The sequence below is a fragment of the Hippocampus zosterae genome, chromosome 7 (genome assembly GCF_025434085.1).
Source record: "Hippocampus zosterae strain Florida chromosome 7, ASM2543408v3, whole genome shotgun sequence".
Taxonomy (NCBI): Eukaryota; Metazoa; Chordata; class Actinopteri; order Syngnathiformes; family Syngnathidae; genus Hippocampus; species Hippocampus zosterae.
Genome location: NC_067457.1, coordinates 2,713,104 through 2,735,690, shown reverse-complemented (window position 1 = coordinate 2,735,690; position 22,587 = coordinate 2,713,104). Strand labels below are relative to the sequence as shown.

The 22,587-nt window shown below is 49.4% G+C and overlaps 2 protein-coding genes across 4 annotated transcripts; one reads left to right on the top strand and one right to left on the bottom strand.

The window, feature by feature from the left end:
* Positions 1-300: 300 nt before the first annotated feature.
* On the bottom strand, positions 301-13,432 carry heatr1 (HEAT repeat containing 1). Its single transcript, XM_052072399.1, has 45 exons — positions 13,361-13,432; positions 12,909-13,064; positions 12,612-12,828; positions 12,321-12,462; positions 12,122-12,226; positions 11,642-11,782; positions 11,344-11,555; positions 11,098-11,228; positions 10,942-11,014; positions 10,744-10,845; positions 10,551-10,668; positions 10,269-10,376; positions 10,087-10,185; positions 9,450-9,538; positions 9,102-9,313; positions 8,906-9,027; positions 8,547-8,744; positions 8,280-8,451; positions 8,052-8,200; positions 7,770-7,962; positions 7,473-7,645; positions 7,237-7,392; positions 6,885-7,124; positions 6,502-6,633; positions 6,224-6,327; positions 5,876-6,022; positions 5,681-5,799; positions 5,479-5,600; positions 5,258-5,386; positions 4,866-5,078; positions 4,630-4,759; positions 4,263-4,450; positions 4,110-4,174; positions 3,915-4,038; positions 3,696-3,836; positions 3,302-3,606; positions 3,066-3,216; positions 2,720-2,893; positions 2,431-2,565; positions 2,260-2,364; positions 2,007-2,169; positions 1,762-1,916; positions 1,520-1,678; positions 1,327-1,435; positions 301-794 (listed from the first exon to the last, which is right to left on the bottom strand). Exons 2-45 carry the CDS (start codon positions 13,048-13,050, stop codon positions 706-708), a joined length of 6,453 nt encoding a protein of 2,150 aa, XP_051928359.1. The 5' UTR covers positions 13,051-13,064; positions 13,361-13,432; the 3' UTR covers positions 301-705.
* Positions 13,433-14,333: 901 nt separating this feature from the next.
* On the top strand, positions 14,334-22,535 carry LOC127604082 (SUN domain-containing protein 1-like). 3 transcript variants are annotated; one of them, XM_052070904.1, is made up of 21 exons: positions 14,334-14,523; positions 14,781-14,933; positions 15,065-15,261; positions 15,361-15,387; positions 15,521-15,766; positions 15,905-16,030; positions 16,490-16,555; positions 17,461-17,577; positions 18,238-18,301; positions 18,589-18,629; positions 18,700-18,842; positions 18,919-19,152; positions 20,122-20,202; positions 20,317-20,381; positions 20,497-20,623; positions 20,756-20,926; positions 21,056-21,140; positions 21,228-21,343; positions 21,618-21,785; positions 21,849-21,941; positions 22,347-22,535. In XM_052070904.1, exons 1-21 carry the CDS (start codon positions 14,471-14,473, stop codon positions 22,461-22,463), a joined length of 2,490 nt encoding a protein of 829 aa, XP_051926864.1. In that variant the 5' UTR covers positions 14,334-14,470; the 3' UTR covers positions 22,464-22,535. The 3 variants fall into 3 exon arrangements, with proteins under 3 accessions (XP_051926864.1, XP_051926865.1, XP_051926866.1); XM_052070905.1 differs by lacking the exon at positions 15,905-16,030 and having other exon boundaries at positions 14,335-14,523; XM_052070906.1 differs by lacking the exons at positions 15,905-16,030; positions 17,461-17,577 and having other exon boundaries at positions 14,335-14,523.
* The last annotated feature ends 52 nt before the right edge of the window (positions 22,536-22,587 follow it).

Genomic DNA, 22,587 nt, shown 5'->3' with positions numbered 1-22,587 from the left:
TCAAATCATCTTTCCCCACTGCAATTCATGGAAATATCATCAATCCGCTTCAGCCGCCCCCCCCCCAAAAAAAGAAAAATAGAACTCTATACCTTATAAAACATACAGTAAAGCTATTAAAATAAAAGTTTAAAAAATATTTTTTTTCAATTCATTATTATGCTCCTCCCCCTTGTGTGCACGCCTCGGCCACCTCGGGGGCAGTATAATACGGGTCTCTACTCCTCAGTCAAGCTTTAGGGGGCAAAGGATCACATACGCACAAAAAAAACAACTAAAATGTCACACTTGAAACAATTTATTTCCGACAAAATATTCGGGAAATAAGTCATATTACCGAAAAGCGCCTTTTGAGACTTTGACAGTTTCAACACAAAAAAGTTTTTTTTTTTTAAATCAAAAGCACATGCAAGCGGCACAATACGCAAGCTTGCTGACCGGGATTCTTAAAGCGGCAGTCACACCATTCTGACAGGTTGGGCACTTACTAGTTGCTCCAAAAGGGTGATGACAATAGAAAATAGCTTATCCTAAGGATGTGTGCAAATAGTGGTCCGTTTATAACAAATAAAACCACGTCATGATTCTCCCCCGTTTTCATGATGGGAGTGACTCTGACAAGGTCAACAAAGGCACGCCGTAACGTTATTGCCCCCCCCCCCCCACCACACAAAATGGTGCGTGATGTTTCAAACTGTGTGCGTGTTAGAAGTAGCTCTGCAGCGGTTCCCCCAGGATGTCCTCCATCTCCTGAACCACCTTCTGAACTTGATGCTCCACCTCCTCACATTCGTCTGGAACACAAACGGAATGAATTGACACACACACACACACAATTGCAGCCGGAATGAGTTGCATGAAAAAAAGTCGAGGCCTTTTGATAAACAATCAGTAGGAAGGCAACTTTCTCGTTTGGCAACCTCTTGAGTAACACAACTGAAACAAACACCGTGAGGTCACTGAACCAAACGCATTCTCCAGTCAGAGAAAGGAAAATAAACATGCAACACAAATACAAACCAACAGGACATGTGCAGTATAGTAGCTTAGCGAGTGCTACGATTTTAGGTCCAAAAGCTGATCCTGCTTAAAATGTGCTTTGTGCGGCTGCTGGATGTAATGATAAAGACAGCAACTTTTATTACTTCTTCGTGGTAACTGTGGCAACCGTTGATGCTAACTGCATGGTTGATGCTTTATGATCCTCATTTTGAAAAGCTTTGGCCACAATCTTGTGGTCTCTACTAGCTCCTTTTCGTCAATAATGCATGGATTTACATTTGTCATGCATTTTAGCTACAGGTATTATCTGAAGATTGTACTGACCCTCCATGAGTTCAGCCAGGAAGGGGATGGTCTCTGGAAGCAGCACCATATAGTTCTCCTTCAGCTTGGCCGCCAGCTCCATCAGCATGAGCAGCGAAGAGAAGCGCACCTGAGAACGGAGGAGGAGGAGGAGTCAACTTCCCGTTTTGAGCCTCGCGAACCGGCGTCACGAAAGGCGCCCGGCAGCCGTCACCTTGGCGTCGGCGTGTCTGCACTTGAGCAGGATGTTGTAGTTGAGGCTTTTCCACTGGGTGTCGTCCGCCAGCGACACGGCAAACTGACCCACGCACGGGATAAGATGTTTGGTCACCCTCTGCTGGTACTCCTCATCGCCACCGAGCCTGTTCTCCAGCTGACCGGCGCGCGCGCCCACAGAAATTTAAAAAAATGTCTTCTTTTATTCGATATGCTCAGGCGTCCCGTCATATTGCTCACCTGGTCAACGAGGGGCACCAGGAGGGCTTCGGCACGCTCCTTGCTGAGGAAGCGCTGCGTGTCGTACAAAAAGATTTTGTGCAGGCAGTCCAGCACGCTGCAAAGCAGCAGCTGGCTCTTTTCGGCACCGTGCTCGGAATCGAACAACGGCTCCTCTGGACAATGGAGACCAAGACTGATGAGTTTCCGAGTTGTTGGGGCGGGGGTGAGGGAGGGGGCGGGGGGTAAAAAGATGCAAGCTTCACCAGTCTGGGAGACGTTGGTCTGCTGGAGGAGGTCTGCGAAGGGTTTGACCAGGTTTCCAGCAAACAGGACGAAGAGACCTTTGAGGCGCTCGGCAATGCAGTCGGATAGTCGGAAGAATGTCAGCAGACGCTCTTTCCGGCCCGATTTGCTCCAGTCGAACAACTGAGGAAAAAGGCAAATGTTGACTTCATCTCGCCAGAATTGCACGTCAAAGTTCTTCAAAAATCAAAAAGGTCAGCACGCTCGAGTCACCTTGAAGAAGAACGGCCTGAAGGTGACTTCGGACAGCTTCATCACCATGACCAGCAGGCAGTCGATGACGCTGCCCTCGATCTGAGCTGCCGTCGCCAGGTCGCCCTGCGCCAAGCAAAAACGTCAGAAGGTCCCACAGACAGACGCTTCGCGCGAGAGCACCAAACGCACCTGGCAGAATTGGGCTCTGAAATCCAGGGCGGCGAGGAAGAAGCCGGTGAGCTCCGATTGGTGGAAGCTGAGCTGCTCTCGGTCCATGTGGCGCATGTGTTCCTTGAGGATGCTCATCAGCGCCCCCAGCTGGTCCTGAGGGAGAAGCACTCTGGTCAGTAACTGCTTAGCGCAGCTTTGTGCACAGGCTGTCGCTGTCTGAAGGAACAAGCTCGCCACATCCAACATGGTGGACGTGGCGACACATCACAGGAACAGGCCGCAACGAACGTCGTGTGTTCTCGCTCACCTTCTTGTCGACCACCATGACCGTGTAGCACTTGGTCAGGACGGGCAAGAGGACCCTGGGGGGGAGCTTGCTGGCCAGGGAGCTCCTGAGAGAGGCCAGTCGCAGGGACAGTTGACTGGTTGCGGCTGAGGATGACGGCAAAGATTCCTCCAGTAGGCGCGTCAGCCAACACACCTGGAAGGGATTTGGACTGTTTGAGGATTCAAGTGAGCCGCAAAACAAACCGTTAAAGCTGCAAGGTGGCAACTTTTTGATTAAAAAGTGCGATCACACATCCCGATCCTCATCTTCCGTACGTACATTATGTGCTTTTGTTTCAACCGTGGAAAAGCTTGATTTGACAAACCTGCAAGGTGGTATCCTGCAGGTAAGGGCTGATGAAGTGCGCCAGCGTCTCGGCGACGCGCTGCAGGGCGGTGACGGCGCTCAGCAAGTAAATCTCAGAGGTCAGCAGATCCTTCCTGTCGGTGAGCACGTGCAGCACGGCCGGCATCAACCTGCAGGCAGGCCACATGCATGGATGCCGACTTTGCCGCTCCGTTTGGGCAAGTTTTAGCGAGCTCCATCGCATTGGACGCAAACCTTGGCAGCTGCGGGATGGCGAGAGCTTTGAGGGCGCTGACCACCTCGGCGACGCACAGCAGGGCGCTGGCCATCACGTTCTTGTCTTCGTGCGGCGAGGTGACGATCTCCACCATGCGCAGCAGGACGGGCACGAAGGCGTCCTGATGAGCCGGGCCGAAGAGGCGGCAGAGCAGCTTGAGGCTGTAGAGCGCCGTCTGCCTGTTGACGGCCTGCTCAGTCGCCGCCGCCTCCTCCGCCGCGTTCCCGCGCGTTGTGCCCACGATGGCGATGAGGTCCCCGATGAGCTGTAAGAGGACGCTGACCTGCGGCGGGAGGATATTTGGACTTTATTTGGATCCATTTCCTTCTAGAGGGAGCGTATTTCATTTCATTTGCGCTCTCCCGACGGTACCTGTTGCTCTGCCCAGTGGGTCTTGTGCTGCAGCTTGTTGTTGAGAAGCTCCATGGCTTTCCTCCTCACCGACGGCAGCTGGTTTCCCATCAGCCCCCTCATCACCGTGATGAACGTGTCCGTGGGCAACAAAGCGTTCAACTTGGCCAGGAGGAAAGGAAACAAATTTGTCCAACTTGGTACGTGAAGAAAATGTGACCAAGCGGAGAAAGGCCTCACCTTATCCAGAACGTCGTAGGACTTATTGAGAAGAACTCTCCAAAACTTTGCGATGGGCTTGTCGGCGTTCTCCTCCACACAGCGCGCGACACGTTGAATGTAACGCAGGTTGTCCTCCAGTAGCCTGGGACAAAGGATCCTTTTCGAGCAACCATTTTTCCGATTTATCTTTGATGAGATGAGACGCAAACTCACTGCTGCTGCAGCTGCTGGAGAGACTCTGCGCGGACGCCATCGACGACGTCCTGAGTCTCTGCTACCTGGGGGGGCGGGGGGTAAAAAAAAAAAAAGTAGGATGAGACAACGTGAAATCATTTGCTTCCACTTTCGTCGCCAGACATCGCTCACCTTCCCGATGAAGCTGGCCGAGCCGAGCAGCTGAGCCATGAAGGAGACCGAGAGGAACTTGAAGTGTCTCAACTCCTTGCCGCTGTGGGCCTCCACGCTGAAGATCAGCTCCTCCACCTTCTCCTCCTCTTCCTTCTTCTTCTTTTTGCCGGCTCCTCGCCGGCCGAGGGCGGGCTTGGCCGCCGCGGCTGCCGACGACGCTAAATATCGGTTACAAGTGTTTCCCAAACATTCCTGAGCACGTCAAATACTTTGTATGGCAAAAGAACAAAACGCTGGGTGAATACGCACAAGACGAATTGGACGTTCCACCACGGAGCGGATGACATATTGTTGCCGCGGTGCAAAACTCTCCGCGTTCACTCACCATCCTCCTTGTCGTCGGGCAGCTTGATGAGGAAGTTCAGGATGTTGATGAGCGACGTGAGCTGCTCGGCCACCTCGAACTGGCAACAGACGGAGATCCAGAAGTCCACATCTCTCTCCAGCGCCGCTTCCTGAGAAACCAGTCATCGCCGTCACTACATCTTGTTCGACGAGGCAAGACACGATTGAGCAAAACACGTCCCGCTGGAGAAACGATTGCCGATCGAAATTCCTTGCCTTCTCGCTTTCGGAGCCGGGCGCCCGTGCGGTGTGAAGCTTGAACAGGAGGAGCATGAGGACCCAGAGGAAGCGGGCCGGGCCCAGCGTGGCGACCAGTTGAGCCAGGATGGGCAACCGCCTGTGTTCGGGCACGTGAGGCAGCGCGTCGGCAAAGACGTGCACGATCCTCGTCACCACCGCGTCCACGCTGTCGTCCGACTGGCCGCGGGCCTGCAGGGGGCGGTAGTCCAATATTATTATTAACCAGAATCGGCACAAACGCCCAAAACGTTACGCTTGGAATTGGAATTCAACTCGAGCCGTGCGATGAGAAGGCGTGGCTCACGGGGCGTTTCATAGTTTTATACAACCGGGCTATTACGGGCAAAGCCAACTCCGCCGCGCATCACCTGAATCAGAGCCGGGATGACCATCTGGACCGTTTTGTCGATGACTCGGAAGCTGTAGGCGTCGTCGAGACGCATGATGTTAGCGCCCATGAAGGTGAAGATGGGCATGATGTTGTGCAGAACTTTCTCCTGGAAGAACAACAAAACGCAAGTCAGTTTTGTTCAGATGTGAGACGATCACCCCCCCCCCCCGCCCCGCAAAAAAAGTCCAAACGACTCACAGGGAAGATGTTGGCGACGGTGCCCAGCAGCAACAGAGCGTGATGATGAGTCTGCGGCACGTCCGTTGCTCGGATGCACTGGACCACCAGCTCCACGCTGAACTTGTCTTCATCCAGGACGTCTGGATGGACAAAAATGATAACATGAAACCAAGAGCGTGACCACGTGACCATACAGAAGCAGCCCCGCCGCCGGACCCACCCGGCGCATTCGGTTGTTCATTCTGCGCCATTTTGTTGCAGACGTTGAGCAGGCAGCTGAGCAAAAGCTGCTTGGTGTACTCCATGTTGGGCAGTTCCGCAGAACTTGCCTCCAGGCTCCTGAGGAACAAACGGAGCGACGGAAATCAAGTCGCATCGGCGACGCGCTTTACCGTTCCGAGTCTTCCGGCGTTACCTGGCAAGCAGCGCGAAGAGAACCGGCACCAACGTCTGGGCTCGCTTCAACTTCTTCTTGTGCTGCAGCAGCTCCAGGATCAGAGTGACTCTGCGCCAGGAAACAGTGGGCCCGTCTGGAGATACGTCACTACTCTCGTCAGGTTTCCTGAGGGAGGGGGATGAGGGGCCGTCGTTAGCAAAGCCGAGGAAGAATACGGAGGAAATGCCATGAGATTCGTGATGTTATGTTGCCCAACCACTATTTTGTTAGCCTATCTATGGCGTCTCAAAGCAAAGCAAAGCAAAGCAAGTAGCGCTTTTCTCAAGGACTTCTCGCTTCCACCTGTGCTAAAAAGCCAAACTCCACCTTTGCATCAATCTGCTCCGGCGGGTTTGCTGAACCGTCACGGCGACTTTGGCTTTCTCCGGTGGCGCCAGCTCGTTAGCCACCAACTGAGCATCCACTGCGATCTGTTTGCAATAACAAAGACAAAGATCGTGGCGGTTATGAGATTGATTGTTCACCGTCTCAACAACACGTTTTTCTCTCTCGTTTTTTTTTTCTTTCAACCAACATACACAAACCATTCGGATGCCTGCTGCCGGCTTTCAATTTGAAAGACAAGACGGCGATGGCGCGCTTACCGCTTTAAAAGCACTGCCGATGGCGTCGGCGAGGATCGGACTTTTGCTTTCCACCAGCAGGTCAAACATGACCTTGAGCAGCTCCTGTTGGACCTTCTCATCTCCCAAGGCGTTGAAGAATGGCTTTTTGATCTGCGGGATGAGTTGGGCAAGGTCTGTAACAGCGATCCAGCCATTTTGTTCGTTTTTTTTTTTTTTAACTGAGCTTGTCCTCATTGTTTGTTTTTTCTTCTTGCTGCTGGAGGCTGTAAATTTCCCCAGCGTGGGACAAATAAAGGATATCTTAATCTTAATCTTAATTACAGTGTCGAATGAACCGCAGATGTACTAGCGCACCAAGCCGCCTAACCTGGACAATTATTTTCCAAAATAAAAGCCCTGACCTGTTCCAGAGCCATGATCTGGCAGCTGAGGATCCCCGACAATGCCGGAGTGGAGGTCTTCATGGCTTTCACAAACAGGTCCAGACAGTTGCGGTCTGCAGCCAGCAGCGGGGCCACCGTCTCGTCGTACTTGCCCAGGAGGAGTTGTAAAAGTTGGCACTCGTCCAGCAGCATGGTGGACATGTCGGGGTCATTGTTGAGCAGCCGATCCAGCAGGGGCAGCAGAGCGGAAAGGACGGCCTGAGGGGAGCGCGCAGAGCTATTGAGTGTCCGTTGATGTTCGGTCCTCGCAAACTTTTGCGAGAACGTCTCACGGAGCGCAGATGTTGTGGCATCGCCGACTTGTACTCGCCTGCCCATTGACGCGGCTCAACGCCCTGAGCAGGCAGGAGGCGGTATAGGACGGGCAGCAAGGATCCCGAATGCTCAGCAGCAGCTGCGTTAACGCCGCCTGCAGCGGCGTCTTCCTTTTAGCGGACTCGCATGCGTCGTGAAAACCACCCAGAGCCTGCAGGGTAACATCCGCGTTAGACCGCAGTACAGACGTGATGCGCGAGAGCAAGCGAGCAAATGCGAGTTTCCCCCAACCGTGCTCAAGTACGACGGGTCGGCGACAATTTCCTCTGAAGTGTTCAGAAGCTTTCCTACGATCGGGTGGAAGGGAGTGGCGTCGGCCACCGACAGGCTCTGCAAAGCGCTGATCGAAGCCCTTCGGATCTCCCGGATGGGTGAGGTCAGACAGCACAGCAATGCCGGTACCACTTTAAAAAAAAAAAAAAAACACACAGACATGCAGAGACAAACAAATGCACACAGACAAAAGCATGCTTGTAAAATGTCCACGCTCAAAAATTTGCCTCGTATTGACTGCGTTCATTGATTTACCGGGCGAGTCGGCTCCGGCAAGCTGCGCCAGCGTGGTGGCAGGCTGGGCGCTCAGCAAAGCGCCGCCCACGTAGAGCGCCCGGGTCTGCAGGACTACACCGACCTGGACGCCCAGCTGGTCCCCGCGGTTGTCGCCGTATCCCCACAGCATGCAGAGAAACTTGAAGAGGACAGCCGGATGGCTCAGGTGAACCTGCAGGGAATGTCCAAAGTTTGCGTTTATTTCACGGCCCCAAAAAAGAAGATCGTGTTGGGGGGAACGCTTTATTGAAATAAATCGACCTTAACAAGGAGCTTCGCGAGCTCTCGAAAGCTCCCGGCCATTGGCCCTTCGCCGGCGCCGCCGATGACAACGGCGAAGAGGCGGGAGACGAGCCCCAAGTAGCAGCAGGTGTTGGTGTCCAGCTTCTCCGGGTTCCACCACACAGCAGCTGGCAAAGAAGAAAGACGCTCAAGAGAGTCAGCTTGTGGTCACGGCAAAATGCGAACGCGGATTAAAGCCTCGGTCACCTTTAAAAACGCCGTCGCAACACCTGAGAGAAGAGATGAAGTCTCGGAGGAGACTGACCATCATGTGGTTGTATTCTCGTTCGTGCCGTCCGTCGGGCTTCTGCTCGCATTTGCTCAAGTACAAGGAGAGCGCCTCACCGAAGGACGCGGGGGCGACAGAGGGCGGGGCTTCCTGTTACACAGAGGTAGCGTTCGAATCTCAGCGTACGTCACATGTCGGTGCGAGTCATACAGTCAATTCTCATCTCGTTTGGAACCGCGGCTCACCCGGGCGTCATCGAACTTGATGACTTCCAGCAGCGGAGCCTCCAGAACGGTGAAGACCTGCCGGGCGGTGAGCAAGTGCTCCGTTTCGCCCAGTTGCTCCAGGCCCAGGAGAAGAGTCTCCGTCATCACCACGAAGAAAGCGGAGCCTCTGACACCGGCGCCGCGATGCTGCTCCCCCAACGCTCCAAACTTCTCCAGCTGACGGGGGAAAGCAGCAGCAAAGTTAGTTCCGGCTGCTACAGGCAGAAAGCCAATGGAAATGCTAAGCTAATGCCCTCGCTCGAGGAGGAAGGGGAGCCGATGCACTTTGAGATGTTTCGTTTTGGAATAAGCCTGTAACATGGCGTAAAACAACTTACGGCGTTACGCTTGTCCAATTGCTCCATGTTGCCGAGGTTCTTCTTCAACGTGGAAACCAGATGCTGGTTAGCCAAACCGACCTTGTTGGCTTGAGAGCTCCGCTTCATCACTTCGTCCAGTTCTGTGTGGTCAGAAGAAACGGTTTCAGCTCCGAAACGGAGATCAGGAAAACCTCAGGGAGGTTTTGGCGCCAACCTTCCGCCCAGGTGATGGTGAGCGGATGCCGGGCGAGGACGTCGCAGCGGGCGACGCAGCGTGCGAAGCAGAGCTGAGCGCAGCCTGGTCGAGCGGTGGTGACCACTAAGAAGGGCAGCAGGCCCCAGAAAATCTTCTCCGCCTGCTCGGCACTCCCCTTTCCGAGCCGGGAATCGGTCAGTAAACGCAACGCTTCTGTTAAAACTGGCAGCCTGGTGGAGAAAAGCAATAAATCCATCGCCGTATAGAAAACGAAAAGGAGGCGGAAAGGTTTCAGTTCATTTCGATACAGTTTTTAAAGTTGGAAAAATACAAACGAATAAAAAAAAAAAAAGAGCAAGTTCTAACCAGCTGTCAGCCTCGGGTTGATCGATTCTTTGGAGGAGGGACAGCAAATTGGACACGACGGCCTCGGTGTCCAAAACGTCAATTAACATCTGGAAAACGACAACAAAACTTGATACACTGATATCATAATTAATTGCCACACAAAATAAAAAATAACATTTTATTTGACAACATAAATAAATCCTGATAAAATCGATTTATCATGCCTAATTTCTTCCTCTTCCTTTAGTGCCGGTCTCCAAAACAATCATGAAGCAGGCCGTACCGAAAGGCCGAACAAAAGATATTTTGTTGATCATCAGAGTCAAAGCGTTCATCTGGTCATGTGGGGGGGGGGGGGGGGGGGGTGAAGCCCATGTAAACTTTAAAAGTGCTTTGCCATCTCGAGATCAGGATCAGGCACTCGGCAGAAAGATATAGCTGTGGAGTTTTGGGGAAGAAAAAAAGATGACCTCCGAGATGGAACCAGAAACAAGTGCAGAGCTTCAATTGCAGTTTTTCATTCAGTTGGTGTGTTGTGTACTTTTTTTAATCTTTCATTTGTTTTCATGCCGGTCTTTAAAATTATTTCTTGAAGTGAAAACTGGACAAAGGTGCAAAAAAAAATAAAAAAAAGTTCTATCCCATTGTTTTATACCTCCAAGGTTTGAAGAGCCCCACTGACGACCTCCAGCACGTCATCCTTCAAGCGCTCCAAGACGGCGTCTTTCAGGAAGTCCTGATCCAAACTCTGAAGCTGCGGGTAGGAAACAAAAAAGTCACAACGTAGCCAGGCAGCATCAAAACAACGTGAAAAAGCCGCAAGGTCTCCGGCCACACCTGCCCGGATGCAACCAGGCTCCTCAGGTGCTCCAGAGCCGAGACTCGTAGTGACGGCTGCGGGTGCTTCAGGCTGAGCAGCAGCGACGTGTCCGAGTCGCCCACAATCTGATTCCCACAAATAAATAAAAACATTTTTAAGTACTTCTTCATTAGATAATAAAAACTACACGTCTTTAGGTACGTGTCAAATATCGCCAGAGTCACCACCCATTTTTCCAATATCACGAAGCAGCCAAATGTAAGTTAACGCTTTTAATTTCGTCCGTCTCGTCACCACACCTGGAATTTTCCACTGCTCATGGACAGAGAGAGGAAATGATGGAAGAGGCGTTTTTGCTCCAAGTTGTTGACGCCTTTCACGTGACCGGAGAGGACGCCGTCCAGAGCCCCGAAGTATCTGAGGCGCGACAATGGCAACCTTTAAGCGCCTTGAGCTTCTTTTGGGGATGCGTCAGGTACCGCGTGCACTCACTTGGACTCGAAAAGTCGCACCAGGGGCTGCAGACGCTGGTTGAGGGTGTCGATGTTGTCCTCGGTGAGCTCCGTCTGACTCAGGTAATCATCGAGCAGCCAACTGCGCAGCAAACAGATCCATAATTCTATTGAACGCGAAGCTGAACATGTACACATAATTTTGACTGGCTACCCTTAGACCAAAAAAGACGTTTACCGAGCCATGTGATCATCCAGGCCTTTGGTCAGGGGGACAGACTCCAGGAGCGACTCCAACACGTGGGTGTCACCTATCGAAAACACAAAAAGAGCACAGGAACGTTTAAAGCACCATCGTTTGATTTTCAAGGCTTTGCTTGGGTTCCGTTCTCACCTGAGCTGCCAAAGGCGGCGTGGACCAGATGAGGCAGGAGGTAGCGCAGCAGAGGGCTCACGTCGTGGGTGGCGGCCATGAGCTGAAGCGTGGATGCCAACGCAGGCATGGAACACACGTGGCTGCAGAATCTGAGCACAAGTACACAAGTACTCGCACTCTGGACTTTACTCATTCAATGGCAATGACAAGAATCTGTTCCATCAAGGTCGTTAATGCTCCCTGGGTCACGTTGCTCCGTCCTACCTGGACCCGGCCGCGCCGTCTTTCTGGCTCTGCAGCAGCACGATGAGGCAGCCCAGCCCTTCTTTGGTCAACACGGGCTCTTTGAGCATGGACTTGCTGATGCGCAGCGCCAGCGTGTTGATCAGACCGGCCTCCATCACCACTTTTACCGCCATTTGGCACACGATCATGTAGGTGGCCGCCTTGTAGTCAGCCAGATTTGACTTCAGACCCTGAAAAGCGGCAACGGGACAAAATGTCATCATATCCAATATCACGCTTCATATTATAAAAGTAATCAATGTTAATGGATCCGTACCTCCTGCACATAGGGGAGCAGTTTGGAAATGATGGTGTCTGACACTTTGTCAACGGCGTCCAGAGCTGACACGATGGTGGAGGCGTAGAAAGAGAAGACCACTCGCAGCTGGGAGAAACTTTGGGAATGTCCGGAAAAAGCCTGAAAGAAAGCAACAAAATAACGATGAATGCCATTTGTGTGTGTGCATTTTCTGCACTCCCAATTTGAAATAATGTCCCAATATTGACAAAAATTTGATTTTTTTTTTTTAGCCTGAATCATTAACTGAAAAATAATTTGAATAATAATTTAGATTTATTGAGATAATCATTCATTGCACATCTATGTATGACAAAACAAAATGATTATGCAGTATTTGTGCTTGAAAAGAATACTTTTCCATTATAATCCTTTCATTGCAAATATTTCCCATCCTGACCTATTCCCCTTAAATTTATTTGAGACGTTTGCATCCCAACATGTGTGACATGTGGCTACCTGAATGGACCGTGTGACGATGTTGTTGCAGATGAAGTCCATGAAGCCCAGATCCGAGAAGCAGTGGGTGACCAGAGCCCCTTTGGCCAGCGGCACGCCCGGTTTCTAAACAACCAAACACGGACAAATTAAAACATTTAGCAAGCTCCCGACTAGCTGAATCGTGAGCTTTCGTTTGGGAGACATCATCACGTCTCACCTGCAGGGCCTGCAACCAATTCCAGCGGTGTGTGGCATCCTTGATCTTGAGGAGCTGAACCACTCGGACAAACGTGTTGGTGTGGTGATAAGGCAGCGCGCAAGCTAGCAGGCTATCAACGTTGTACAGATGAACATGGAAGCTGCACACACACAAGAAGGGAGATAACGATGGTATCCGATTTCTTGTCAGTATCAGTAAGAGAGTGAAAAGGCGCTCAGTGATACTCCCCAAGGTGCGTACCAATATGGTGAATGTGGTTAAGGTGTATTAAAATTACAAATGACGCACCGGTGTACCAGCCACTCGATGCACTTGTGTGCCGGCTTGAGGAGGAAGTATGGGGAGATGCGGGTGAGGAACAAAGAGATGTCGGCGTCTAGCTTCTTGTTGACATCTTTCGACTGGACGCTGCGCTCCAGCGTGAGCGATGCCCGGCTGAAGAGAGAGTCCTGGAACTCCTTAAGGGCTGGTTCGATCCCCAGGAGCTCCTCTAGGCCCGTACAGCCTGCATAAAGGCACGGTTTGAAAGGTTACACAGGATGAAAAAGTATGGAGAAGCTAAGGAGGTGGAGGCAAGAGACTCACCCAGAGCATAGAAGGTGCTTCTGTCGAGGGTCGCCGCCTCATTGGGGTCAAAAAGAAAAGACGCAACCTCTTTCCGTGACAGTAAATTGAGGTCATTCTGAGGAAGCGCCAGCCGTTTCAGCTGGTAGGCTAAAGACGTCATGGTGGATTCTAAACCTGAAACATCAGTCGAATCAATATAAAATGAGAGGGTGCAACGTTACCCATATTTTAGGCAATAAATCCAAAATATGCTTCTTGTTATGCTGTGCCCAAACAGCAAATGGACGCAAAATATGAGTAGTGATGCGTTCTAAACATTCGTGGTCACGAAAATATTTCGAAGTGGGCTTAGCGAAAATTTATCACAGATTAGTTTAGCGAATAAAACACGTATCAAACTACCACGCAGTCGTAAAATAGTTTTATAATGTCCACATTTCAGTTGCTTTCAAAAGAATTTATAGACAAACCTGTTTTTTGTTTTCCTTTTAACACGTGTGAAAGCTTGAAAATGTTATGACCGCGTGCCGGATAGTTTCACTTCCGGGTGACATCCGGGTAAGCAAAGACGATTCGCATCGCTCACATCCGCCTTCGTCATGTGGAAGAGTTATCTTCAAATGTTGTCTTTTCTTTATGTGATGAGAAAATGAATCATTATTATGTTACAGAAAGTAAACTATCTATATGATGAAAGTCACTTTTTTTTCAAATTTTGTACTCTGTTCTTTTCTGCACCGTTATGTCTAGTTGGCCAGTTCGCTTATTCTAGGCACTTATCATGTCAACCACACGGAGGCGCTAGTGTAACTTTGGTGCTTATAATAATCACAAAGAAGAAGGGGCAGTAAGCTTTCGCCACATTTTGTCTGTGAAACTTGTGTTAGCTATCTGAAAGTTTCGCCTAAATCCCGACATTGGATCGTCCAGTTGGTCAGGTGTTTGTTTTCTCTTGTCTTCTTTTGTATCCAGTATGTCATTTTACATAGCTAACGACTAATGCTAACGGCTAAAACAACTCCACTGTTCATATTTGGCGGGGCTACGCGACCCACGTAATGTGATTGGTGTTTTTGTGACCTACATACAAATACTCCGATGTGATTGGCTGAAAGTTCACATTTGCAATTTAAAGACCTCATAGCACCTGTGAAAGTGTCTTGTTTTTATCCATTTTTAAACACCATTTGAAGTCGGTTTTATCGGAAAATTCTAGGGCGTATAAACTACTCACAAAAGTTACAGATATTTACTTTGTTTCTTCCTCTTCTACTCGGCTCTCAATAATTGGCCTCAAGTGTGCGTACTGCCGTCTAATCCAAGGAAGCTGACCCAAAGACTGAGTGACGTTTTGCACCACACCGGAGCAGCTGATCTGCTGCAGGTGGACAGAGTCAAACGGCAGCTTGCCAATAGCTGGCGGTAAGTCCTCTCGTAGAGCTTGGTCAGAGTTCAGGTTATCTGTGTGGGACGAAGGGGAGCGGCTTTAGCAGCGCACTGACCTGCGGCTCCGACAGGAAGTTGCTTTTGTTGTATGTTGTGAGAAAGATGCGTGCCCTAAGACGTCTTCCTGACAAGCAATGATCGTTGCTGACAAGGACGAGGATCTACAGAGCTGGGGCTGGACAGACCTGTGTGTGTATGCTCATGTTTAGTGTGTTGTTGGTGGACTTGCTAGGTAGGTCAGTGTCCCTGGCCCTCACGTTCCTTAGGGTAGCTAATGATAAAGGTGCGACAAGTAATCTACTCCACTGTAGAAGAACTGCCAAAAGCAATCGTGAGGGGAAAATAATCATAAATGTCATAATATTTGACACTGTCTTCTCACAGCAACACAGTCTGTCTTTTATTTTGACAACTGTAATTGAAATGTTGTCTCTGCTTGCTCAGCTCCAGTTACTGGTCCGCAGCGTCCGACTCGGACTGCGAGCCCGCCACCATGTCCAGGCGCAGTCTACGTCTGGGCAACGGCCTGCTGGACCACGGCCAGCCGCTCGGCAGCACCTCCCTCCACGTAGAGGGAAACGGCTGGAGAAACACAAGGTAGACATCACTTGCCGTTTATTCGCCTTGCCTTTTATCTTCTTCTTTTCACCTGTTTTGTCTTCCCGCCCGCTCTCGGCATCTCGGCGAGTTTGTTTGGTTCTCACTCGCTCCTTCTATTCTTCCCTCAGGATGTTGAAATCTCGCCGTTCTCTGCAACACTCCGCATCCTGCTCAGAGTCGCTCTTCACCCACACACCTCGTAAATCCTCCAACCAGTCGCTCCACAGCGACGCTTCCGATGCCTCTCTGCTCTCATCCTTGTTGGATGAATCCTCCCTCCACGAGGCCTCCATCCAGGAGAGCACAATGATTGACAACTTCTGGGGTAAGACGTAGCAAGGAATAACCCTGCGAATGTTGTTTTCATGTCCCTGCTATGACTCCTGACTGATGATCCGATGATCTCGCTTTGGTGGTACTCTAGGTTTGGACAAAGACCTTGATCCCAGAGGTTGGTGAAAGCCTCAAATTTGACTTTGGCTGTTTTCAGATTCACTCTACCTAATGTATAATGATTTTTTGTAGTGCTGTTTGAATGTGTAATACTGTATGTCAGCTGCTGTACATGGTTTGATATTTTCTAGAGAGCACCATTGTGGAGGAGCAGAGCAGCTTGGTGGCTAACAGCACTTTGCTTGGCTCCGACGCCCGCTGTCCCAAACACCGGGTCCAGATGCCGACTCGGGTGTCCTGCAAAGATTGCGAGTGCGGCAGGAGGGAGTCCGACATTTCAAACGTCTCATTTTCCTCCAAGTACACATCGTTGCAATCGCCCACGTTGGACGCGTCCACCATCTACTGCAGTGACCGAAGACGGCGAGCCAGAACAGGTGAGGATGGAATCAAATGATCTCCTCAACACTGCAATCCTCGTTCTTGTGTCTAATTGTGACATCACAGCTTCACTCTGAGGATTCCCCAACTGCGGGAATGACAGTTCCCCGCTGAGCCGTGTGTGGTTCTTGCAGATGTGCTGCAGCTGTGGTTGGACTGGCTTCTGATTGGCGCGAGGAAGGCGGCAGCCAGTTGCCACTTTGCACTGGCGCGCGCATGGCAGATGTGTCAGGTTGACATAAAACATGGGGGGGCTGCCTGTAAGCGTCTTTTTTTTTCCCCCTTCCCCCACATCTGCAGGGTGGCCGATCTGGTTGAATAACTCACTAACTTTTGAGGAACTAGTAGATTCAACTTCAGTGAGGATTCACCTTCTCTCCCAGGGCTGTTGTCACCACTTGCCGGTTGTGTTAAGGAAAAAAAAATACTTTGGGACATGATAAACAGCCTGCACCAATCTGATTCACATGTCTGCAGAGGATCAAGAAAAGCGGAGTGTTCCCCATGATGCATTGTGTTCAAACTCGACTTTTCGGAACGCTTGTTTGTAGCAGTTGCATCCCACTCACATGTCGTCTCCCCTCTCACACAAATGGGCTGCACCTCTCTTGACTTTGGTTGTTTCTGTGGAGAAATGCAAATCTCTCTTCATCCGCGGCGGTGGCGTCGCCGGCAAGCATCTTTTTGTCCTGACTGCCTTTGCCGTGTGCTTGTTGCAGCTCGTAGGGACCGCGGCGGAGACATGAGGAGTGCGCAGAGGGAGCTTCACCCCGGCGGATCTCTCTGTGAGTTGGCGCTCACTTGATTACATTGATCACGGGTAGTGTTTTGAAACACTTCTGATACTCAATTTGAATGAATATCAAGTTTTATAAAGGATCGTCGGAGATAGGCACTCAGAAATAACGACAAGACACTTCTGGCTACCAACAATAGGCACTTTATTGGTCCCACACAGAAATGATAACACAGTTCAAACAAGTTGTATGAAGCTAAAGAACTCTTACCGTGTGCCAGTAGGGTGGAGAGCCAACACCCTCAGCAGAGTGAGCTTCAATACGAGCTAGGCGTTTGTACGGAAACCCATAGCGGACTCTGCTGAGGAGCATCGCTCCCCTCCTTTTATAATCAAGTGGCATTGATCTCAATCAAGTTTTGACAATTCAAACAAAGCGGACTATGAAGTCGTCAAGGCAGGCTAAATAGTTTATCTCTGAAGTCGTCAAAGCAGGCTCCAGAGTCCATCTCTGAAATTGCTTAGGCAAGCAAGTCACCAAGTCATGCAATCATCTCAAAGCAGTTTTTCACTGAGAAGATATACATTGATTAAAGAAAACATCACAAAATATCTTAATATAGCAGGTAGCGAGACTGACTCAAGCCACATCCTAATGCCGCCACTGTCAGGTCCGCACGAAAATGCAGTGTGGCACCACACAAGTATAAACGTGCTGATTGCGGCAGACGTATTTTGCCAGTTGAATTGTGGGTCTGCTGTAGTGACGCAGATTTTGCATCCAATTAAATTTCAGCCTCTATGACAGGACGAAAATACAAATCGGGGAATAATTTAATGCAATATGATGCAGCTTTTATAATTGATGTTGCTTCTGACAGTATTTAGGCCTTCTTATTGCGTCCTCTTTCCCACCTGGTTTTTCCCTCATGCACTTACTGCTGCTACGCACAGGTAATGACTGCAAGGAGAAACAGCACGCGGAGCAGACGCACGTCGCCGGTGCCTCGGTTCGCTCCGCTCGGGCCTCGGCGCTCCGCTGCTTGTTGCGGAACGTCACTGTGTTTACAGGTTAATTTGACACCGCTCCCGCTGCTGCTGCCGCCGTCGCCTCAAAAGTTTGCCCATCCCTGATTTATACTCTCATTAGGTACATCCGCACAATCTAAAAACAAAAGAACGGTAACAATTCTGACGCTGTCTGAGAGGTCTCCATTTTGTATAATTAATGCATCATACTGAGAGACCTCCGCAGATAGAGATTAGATTGTGGAGATGTACCTTAAAGTGTCTTCATGCAAAGTTGCGTCTCCATTATGAAGGAGCCTTGTTTCCTCAGTGTGCTCTTTGTGTTGGCTGACCTCGGCGTTGTGGACTTTGACCAGGACAATGTTGTCATCATCATCATCTCACGCTACAGGTCATCTCCCCCCCCCCCCCCTCCTCTCCTCGCAGACCAAAAGTAGTTTCTTATCCTGGGAGGCGGCTTGATGTTTTCTTTCTGTCGCTAATGTCTTCCTCCCTAGATGTCGAGACGCGTGCATTGATTTTGATGTTTGGTAGCTGACATTTCTCTCTTGTGAGTGTTGCTCTCCTCTTCCTAGCAGATTGGAGAACATCTTTCCATCCTGGTAGTCGGCTTCTTTTTCTCTCTTCTGTTTGATTTCAGATCTTTATTTGACTGCTAATTTTGTCATTCATATCGTCACTGAACTATACGTTTGTGTTTAGGTAGGTCGTCCGACCTGGGCGGTGTGTTCAAGTGGAGACGAAGTGACGGCCCTCTGCTAACACGGTAATTACAGAGTGCCCAATAATGATTTTTATCATTCATAGCCACTCGAAAAACCATAACTCAATGTGGAGCTAATTCTTAAGTCGCCTATTTTAATATGAATTCAAGGTTGTTCAACCCAATTTACACCGTGGGCCAATTTGTAATTCTGGTTTCCCCTCAAAGGACCGTTGATGGTGTTAAAAAAAAAAAATCTGGCCTTAAGTTAGACGCCTGTCAAACTTGAATATTGCTTGTTCATCTACAAATGATGTCGACTCAGACATGTCCAATTTCTGCCCTTACAGGTTTCCTCTTGCGCTCTTCTTGGCTCTTCCAATCCTCTTCAGTAGGTTCCTGCTCAGTCATCATTTTCTACAAAACTACAATTTCAAGTATTGTCTTGTTGTGCCTTTTAGGCTTGTGTTGGTTTGGCCTCTACGGTCTACCGAGTGTAAGGGTCCCGGAGTGGGGGACTTCTATCTTTGACGGCCCTCCCCTGTCCACGGTCGATGGATTGGCTTCTACTTCGACGAGGGGAGCTGCGGGGGACTCGGAGGAGGTGATGTTGAAATTCTTGCACCCAGTTTGCACTCAGGAGCTGGAAGTTAGAGGGACAAGTTTGTTTCAAAAGCCAGACTCGTACAAGTACCGCACAGCTTGCTCGTCTGGAGCGCAACCTGGCATTGCTTTGGGAGCGCGTGGAAGCCGGCGATGAGAGGGCGGAGCGGAGACACGGCGAGATGCTGCGGATCCAAACGGAACTGCAGCGCGACGGCAAAAGTGGCAAACTCGGGCTTAGCAGACTGGTGGAACGCCAACTGGCCCAGCTGAGAAGGCGAATGGATGACAGCCGACGGCAGAGGGAGCAGGTGGTTTGTCAATTTTTGGTTGTTGGATATGTTGGCGCTCTACAAGGGGCCATGTTTCGATACTTTATATCAATTGTCGCAAAAGTAACGGTTACACTTATGCACTCCGACAAAGTGTGAACTAGAAGCATTAGAACAACTGCAATAAATGTAAGTCCAAGCTAAAAAGAAAAAAAAATTGGTATCTGCTTACAGCAGGGGTGTCCAAACTTTTTGCCAAGGGGGCCAGATTTTATGGTGTAAAATGTCGAGGGGCCGACTTTGGTTGACATTCTTTACATTAAACAACAATATTGTTCAACAAATTTTAGTAAGCCAGTCTGTTTCACATTTCCATTTTTATTTTAATTTCAACAATCTTAAGAATTTCTTTTGGTTCATTTGAAACCGGTATATCACATGCAACTGCTTATTCACTTGACTTTTTCTTAAACGGAAGTCTCCTGAGTGCAAATTGATTGATTTGAAACATAAAATGTATCACCATGACTTTTCAATAGTCACAAAACCTTTGACTCGAACAACAGGGAAATGAACAAGCAATACACAGATCCACAACTGCAAGGATCATTTGAAATATGACATATCAGTCAATATAAATACGGAGTGATGTCTTGTTAACTCGTGAGTGATGCCCTCTAGTGTCTAAATGCTATTACTCATTTAGTGAATGCTATTACTCATTTAGCCACTAGAGGGAAGCAGTACTCTATGAAACATCACTCACCAGTCTACGAGACCTCAGTCAATGCAACACGTGTTCCATTGCGCCCAACCTGCGGACCAGACGGCACTGATTTTATGACAGGGGCCGAGGGCCGGATGAAATTCGACCGCGGGCCGGATTTGGCCCCCGGGCCGGACTTTGGACATGCCTGGTTTATAATGACATATAAACATGTTCTTAGTGTTTTAGTTGTGATTGAAACAACTTCCCTTGACTGATTGTTGTAGTTTGTCTCTGTTCAGGAATTATTTTGGTTGCAGAGCCAAATGTCTCGTCTGGATCTTGTGGAGGTGAATCTGCAGAACCTGGCAGCCAAGGCGGAGGTATGCTGTCCCCCCCCCCCTCCCCCCTTCGCTTTTCTTTCCCCTCTTCATGAGCACACAAACATGCATGTGGTATGAAATTGGCAATATTTTCAGCAAAAGTTTTTACTCCAGGAGGAAACGTCGAGGCAAGAAGCCATCGACACAGTGGCACCGGCAATTGCTCGGGATGGAGTCAGGTGAGCTTCAGCACGCCTGTGCTTCAATTCGTACACTGCATGATGGTGCAGATTTTTTTTTTTTCTGACGTTTTGTGTGTTGTAATTGCAACATGGCAATCGCTCTCCCTCACAGCGCTTCAATGGACCGTCAGTCCCATGATGCCTTGATGGCACAGGTGGAACGTCTGGAAATGGCTTTGAAGGACATCAGGCGGGATGTGGACGGTTTTCTGGGATGTCAGCAATTGGACCAGGAGACTGTGAGACTGCTGCAACTTTGGCATATTTGTTTCGTCAAATAGGGCTGGGTGATATAAGCTAAACATTAAACCTCCATTTTGACCTAAGTATGCCTGACTCATGTTTTCTCGTCTTCTCCTCTTCCTTAACAGATTTCATCTCAGGTCCAGAAGGAAGTTCGTGTTCTGCTCTTGGGGAACGATCTGCAGGCGTCTCTGGCCTCACTGGAGCGCGGCATCCTCCGCAATGTCAGCCTTCGTCTCGAGCAGCGCCGCCGCGAGGAGGTGCACAAAGACGCAGATGGAATGGCGCTAACGAGAGAGGTCAGGATGTGAAGTCCTTTTACACATAACTGACCTATTAAGAAATATCTAAGCAGATAATATTTGTTACATTAAAAAAAGATTTTTTAAATACATTCTGCCACCTGATGGCTTGTTGCGGTTGTGCAGGATGTGGACCTGATGGTGAAGAACGCGCTGCGCCTTTTCTCCCATGACCGAACTGGCCTCGCTGACTACGCGTTGGAGTCCGGAGGTGACAAAGGGACTCGCCGTTTGTGATGTTCGTCTGTTTTTAAAAAAAATATATTTTTATTAAATTTATGTCATTGTCATCCTACAGGAGGCAGCATCCTGAGCACTCGCTGTTCCGAGACGTATGAGACCAAAGCAGCACTGCTCAGTTTGTTTGGAGTTCCTCTGTGGTACTTCTCGCAGTCTCCGAGAGTCGTCATTCAAGTGATGCGCCGTTTTTGTTCTCAGTTGGGACATTTAAAAAAAAAAAAAAAAAAAAGTGATCGGATGACCGACGATCTACATACAGTAGATGCAAAGAATCATTCTTTATTGTTGATGTTGTGTTCAGAAAGTTCAATGACTCGGGCAGTAATGCTATTCACTGAACAATTTTGATGGTTCATTTTATGGTATATAGTTGAATATAGAAATTGCCAATTAAGGATCTAGTTTGGATTTTTAAGGGCCACCTCCACGTTTGCTTGTGTTCCCGCAGCCCAACGTTCATCCTGGGAACTGCTGGGCCTTCCAAGGTTCCACGGGATTCCTGGTGATCCGCTTGTCCATGAGCATCCTCCCCACTGCCTTCTCCTTGGAACACATCCCCAAAGCCTTGGCACCCAGCGGCACGTTGCGCAGCGCCCCCAGAGACTTCCGAGTCTACGTAAGCCTCGCCGTGTACGAAGTTGTATGGAGGCTCGGCATTTGAGTCGAGTTTGTCTTTCAGGGTCTGGATGACGCCGGTCAGGAGCGAGGGACGCTTCTGGGCTCGTACACGTATCAGGAGGACGGAGAAGCGCTGCAGACCTATCACGTCACTGTGAGTCCATGCTTGCACCACGATGCGTCATATTGCCAGCTGTAAATGATGTCTTAAGAAAAAAGATTTCTCCCTACCTTTTAACTTTAGGGACAATTTGATTGCAATGTCAATAGTGATAGTGATCGGGCCAAAGCAAATGATTACTTTGGCAGCATCTTGATACCAGGGAACTATGAAAGTGAGTTGAGGGGCTTCTTTTAGACATCCTGGGCCCTCTCTAGACCTTTTAATAAGGGTCATTTTCACATTTGATACATAACTGTAAAGACGCTTGTAAAACTTGTAATTAAAAAATAAAAAATAAATCCCGCCTTTTGATATGGGAAAGACGTTGGCATTTTTCTATTGTGTGCAGTCAAGTGACTGTTAAATTGGAATTGGGTTGTTGTTTTTTTTTTACAGGAGGAGAATGAACGTGCCTTCCAAATTATCGAGGTGCAGGTGCTGTCCAACTGGGGCCACCAAGACTACACTTGCATGTATCGATTCAGAGTGCACGGCTCTCCCCGGGATGCCTGAATACAGCTCCGATATCGTTTGTTTACATTGTCCAGTTCCTGATTAAAAAGGGCTTGTTGCCATTTTTTGGGGGGGAGGGGGGGTGGGATGTGCCTTTTGTTTGTGAAGTTGTGCTGTTTTTGTT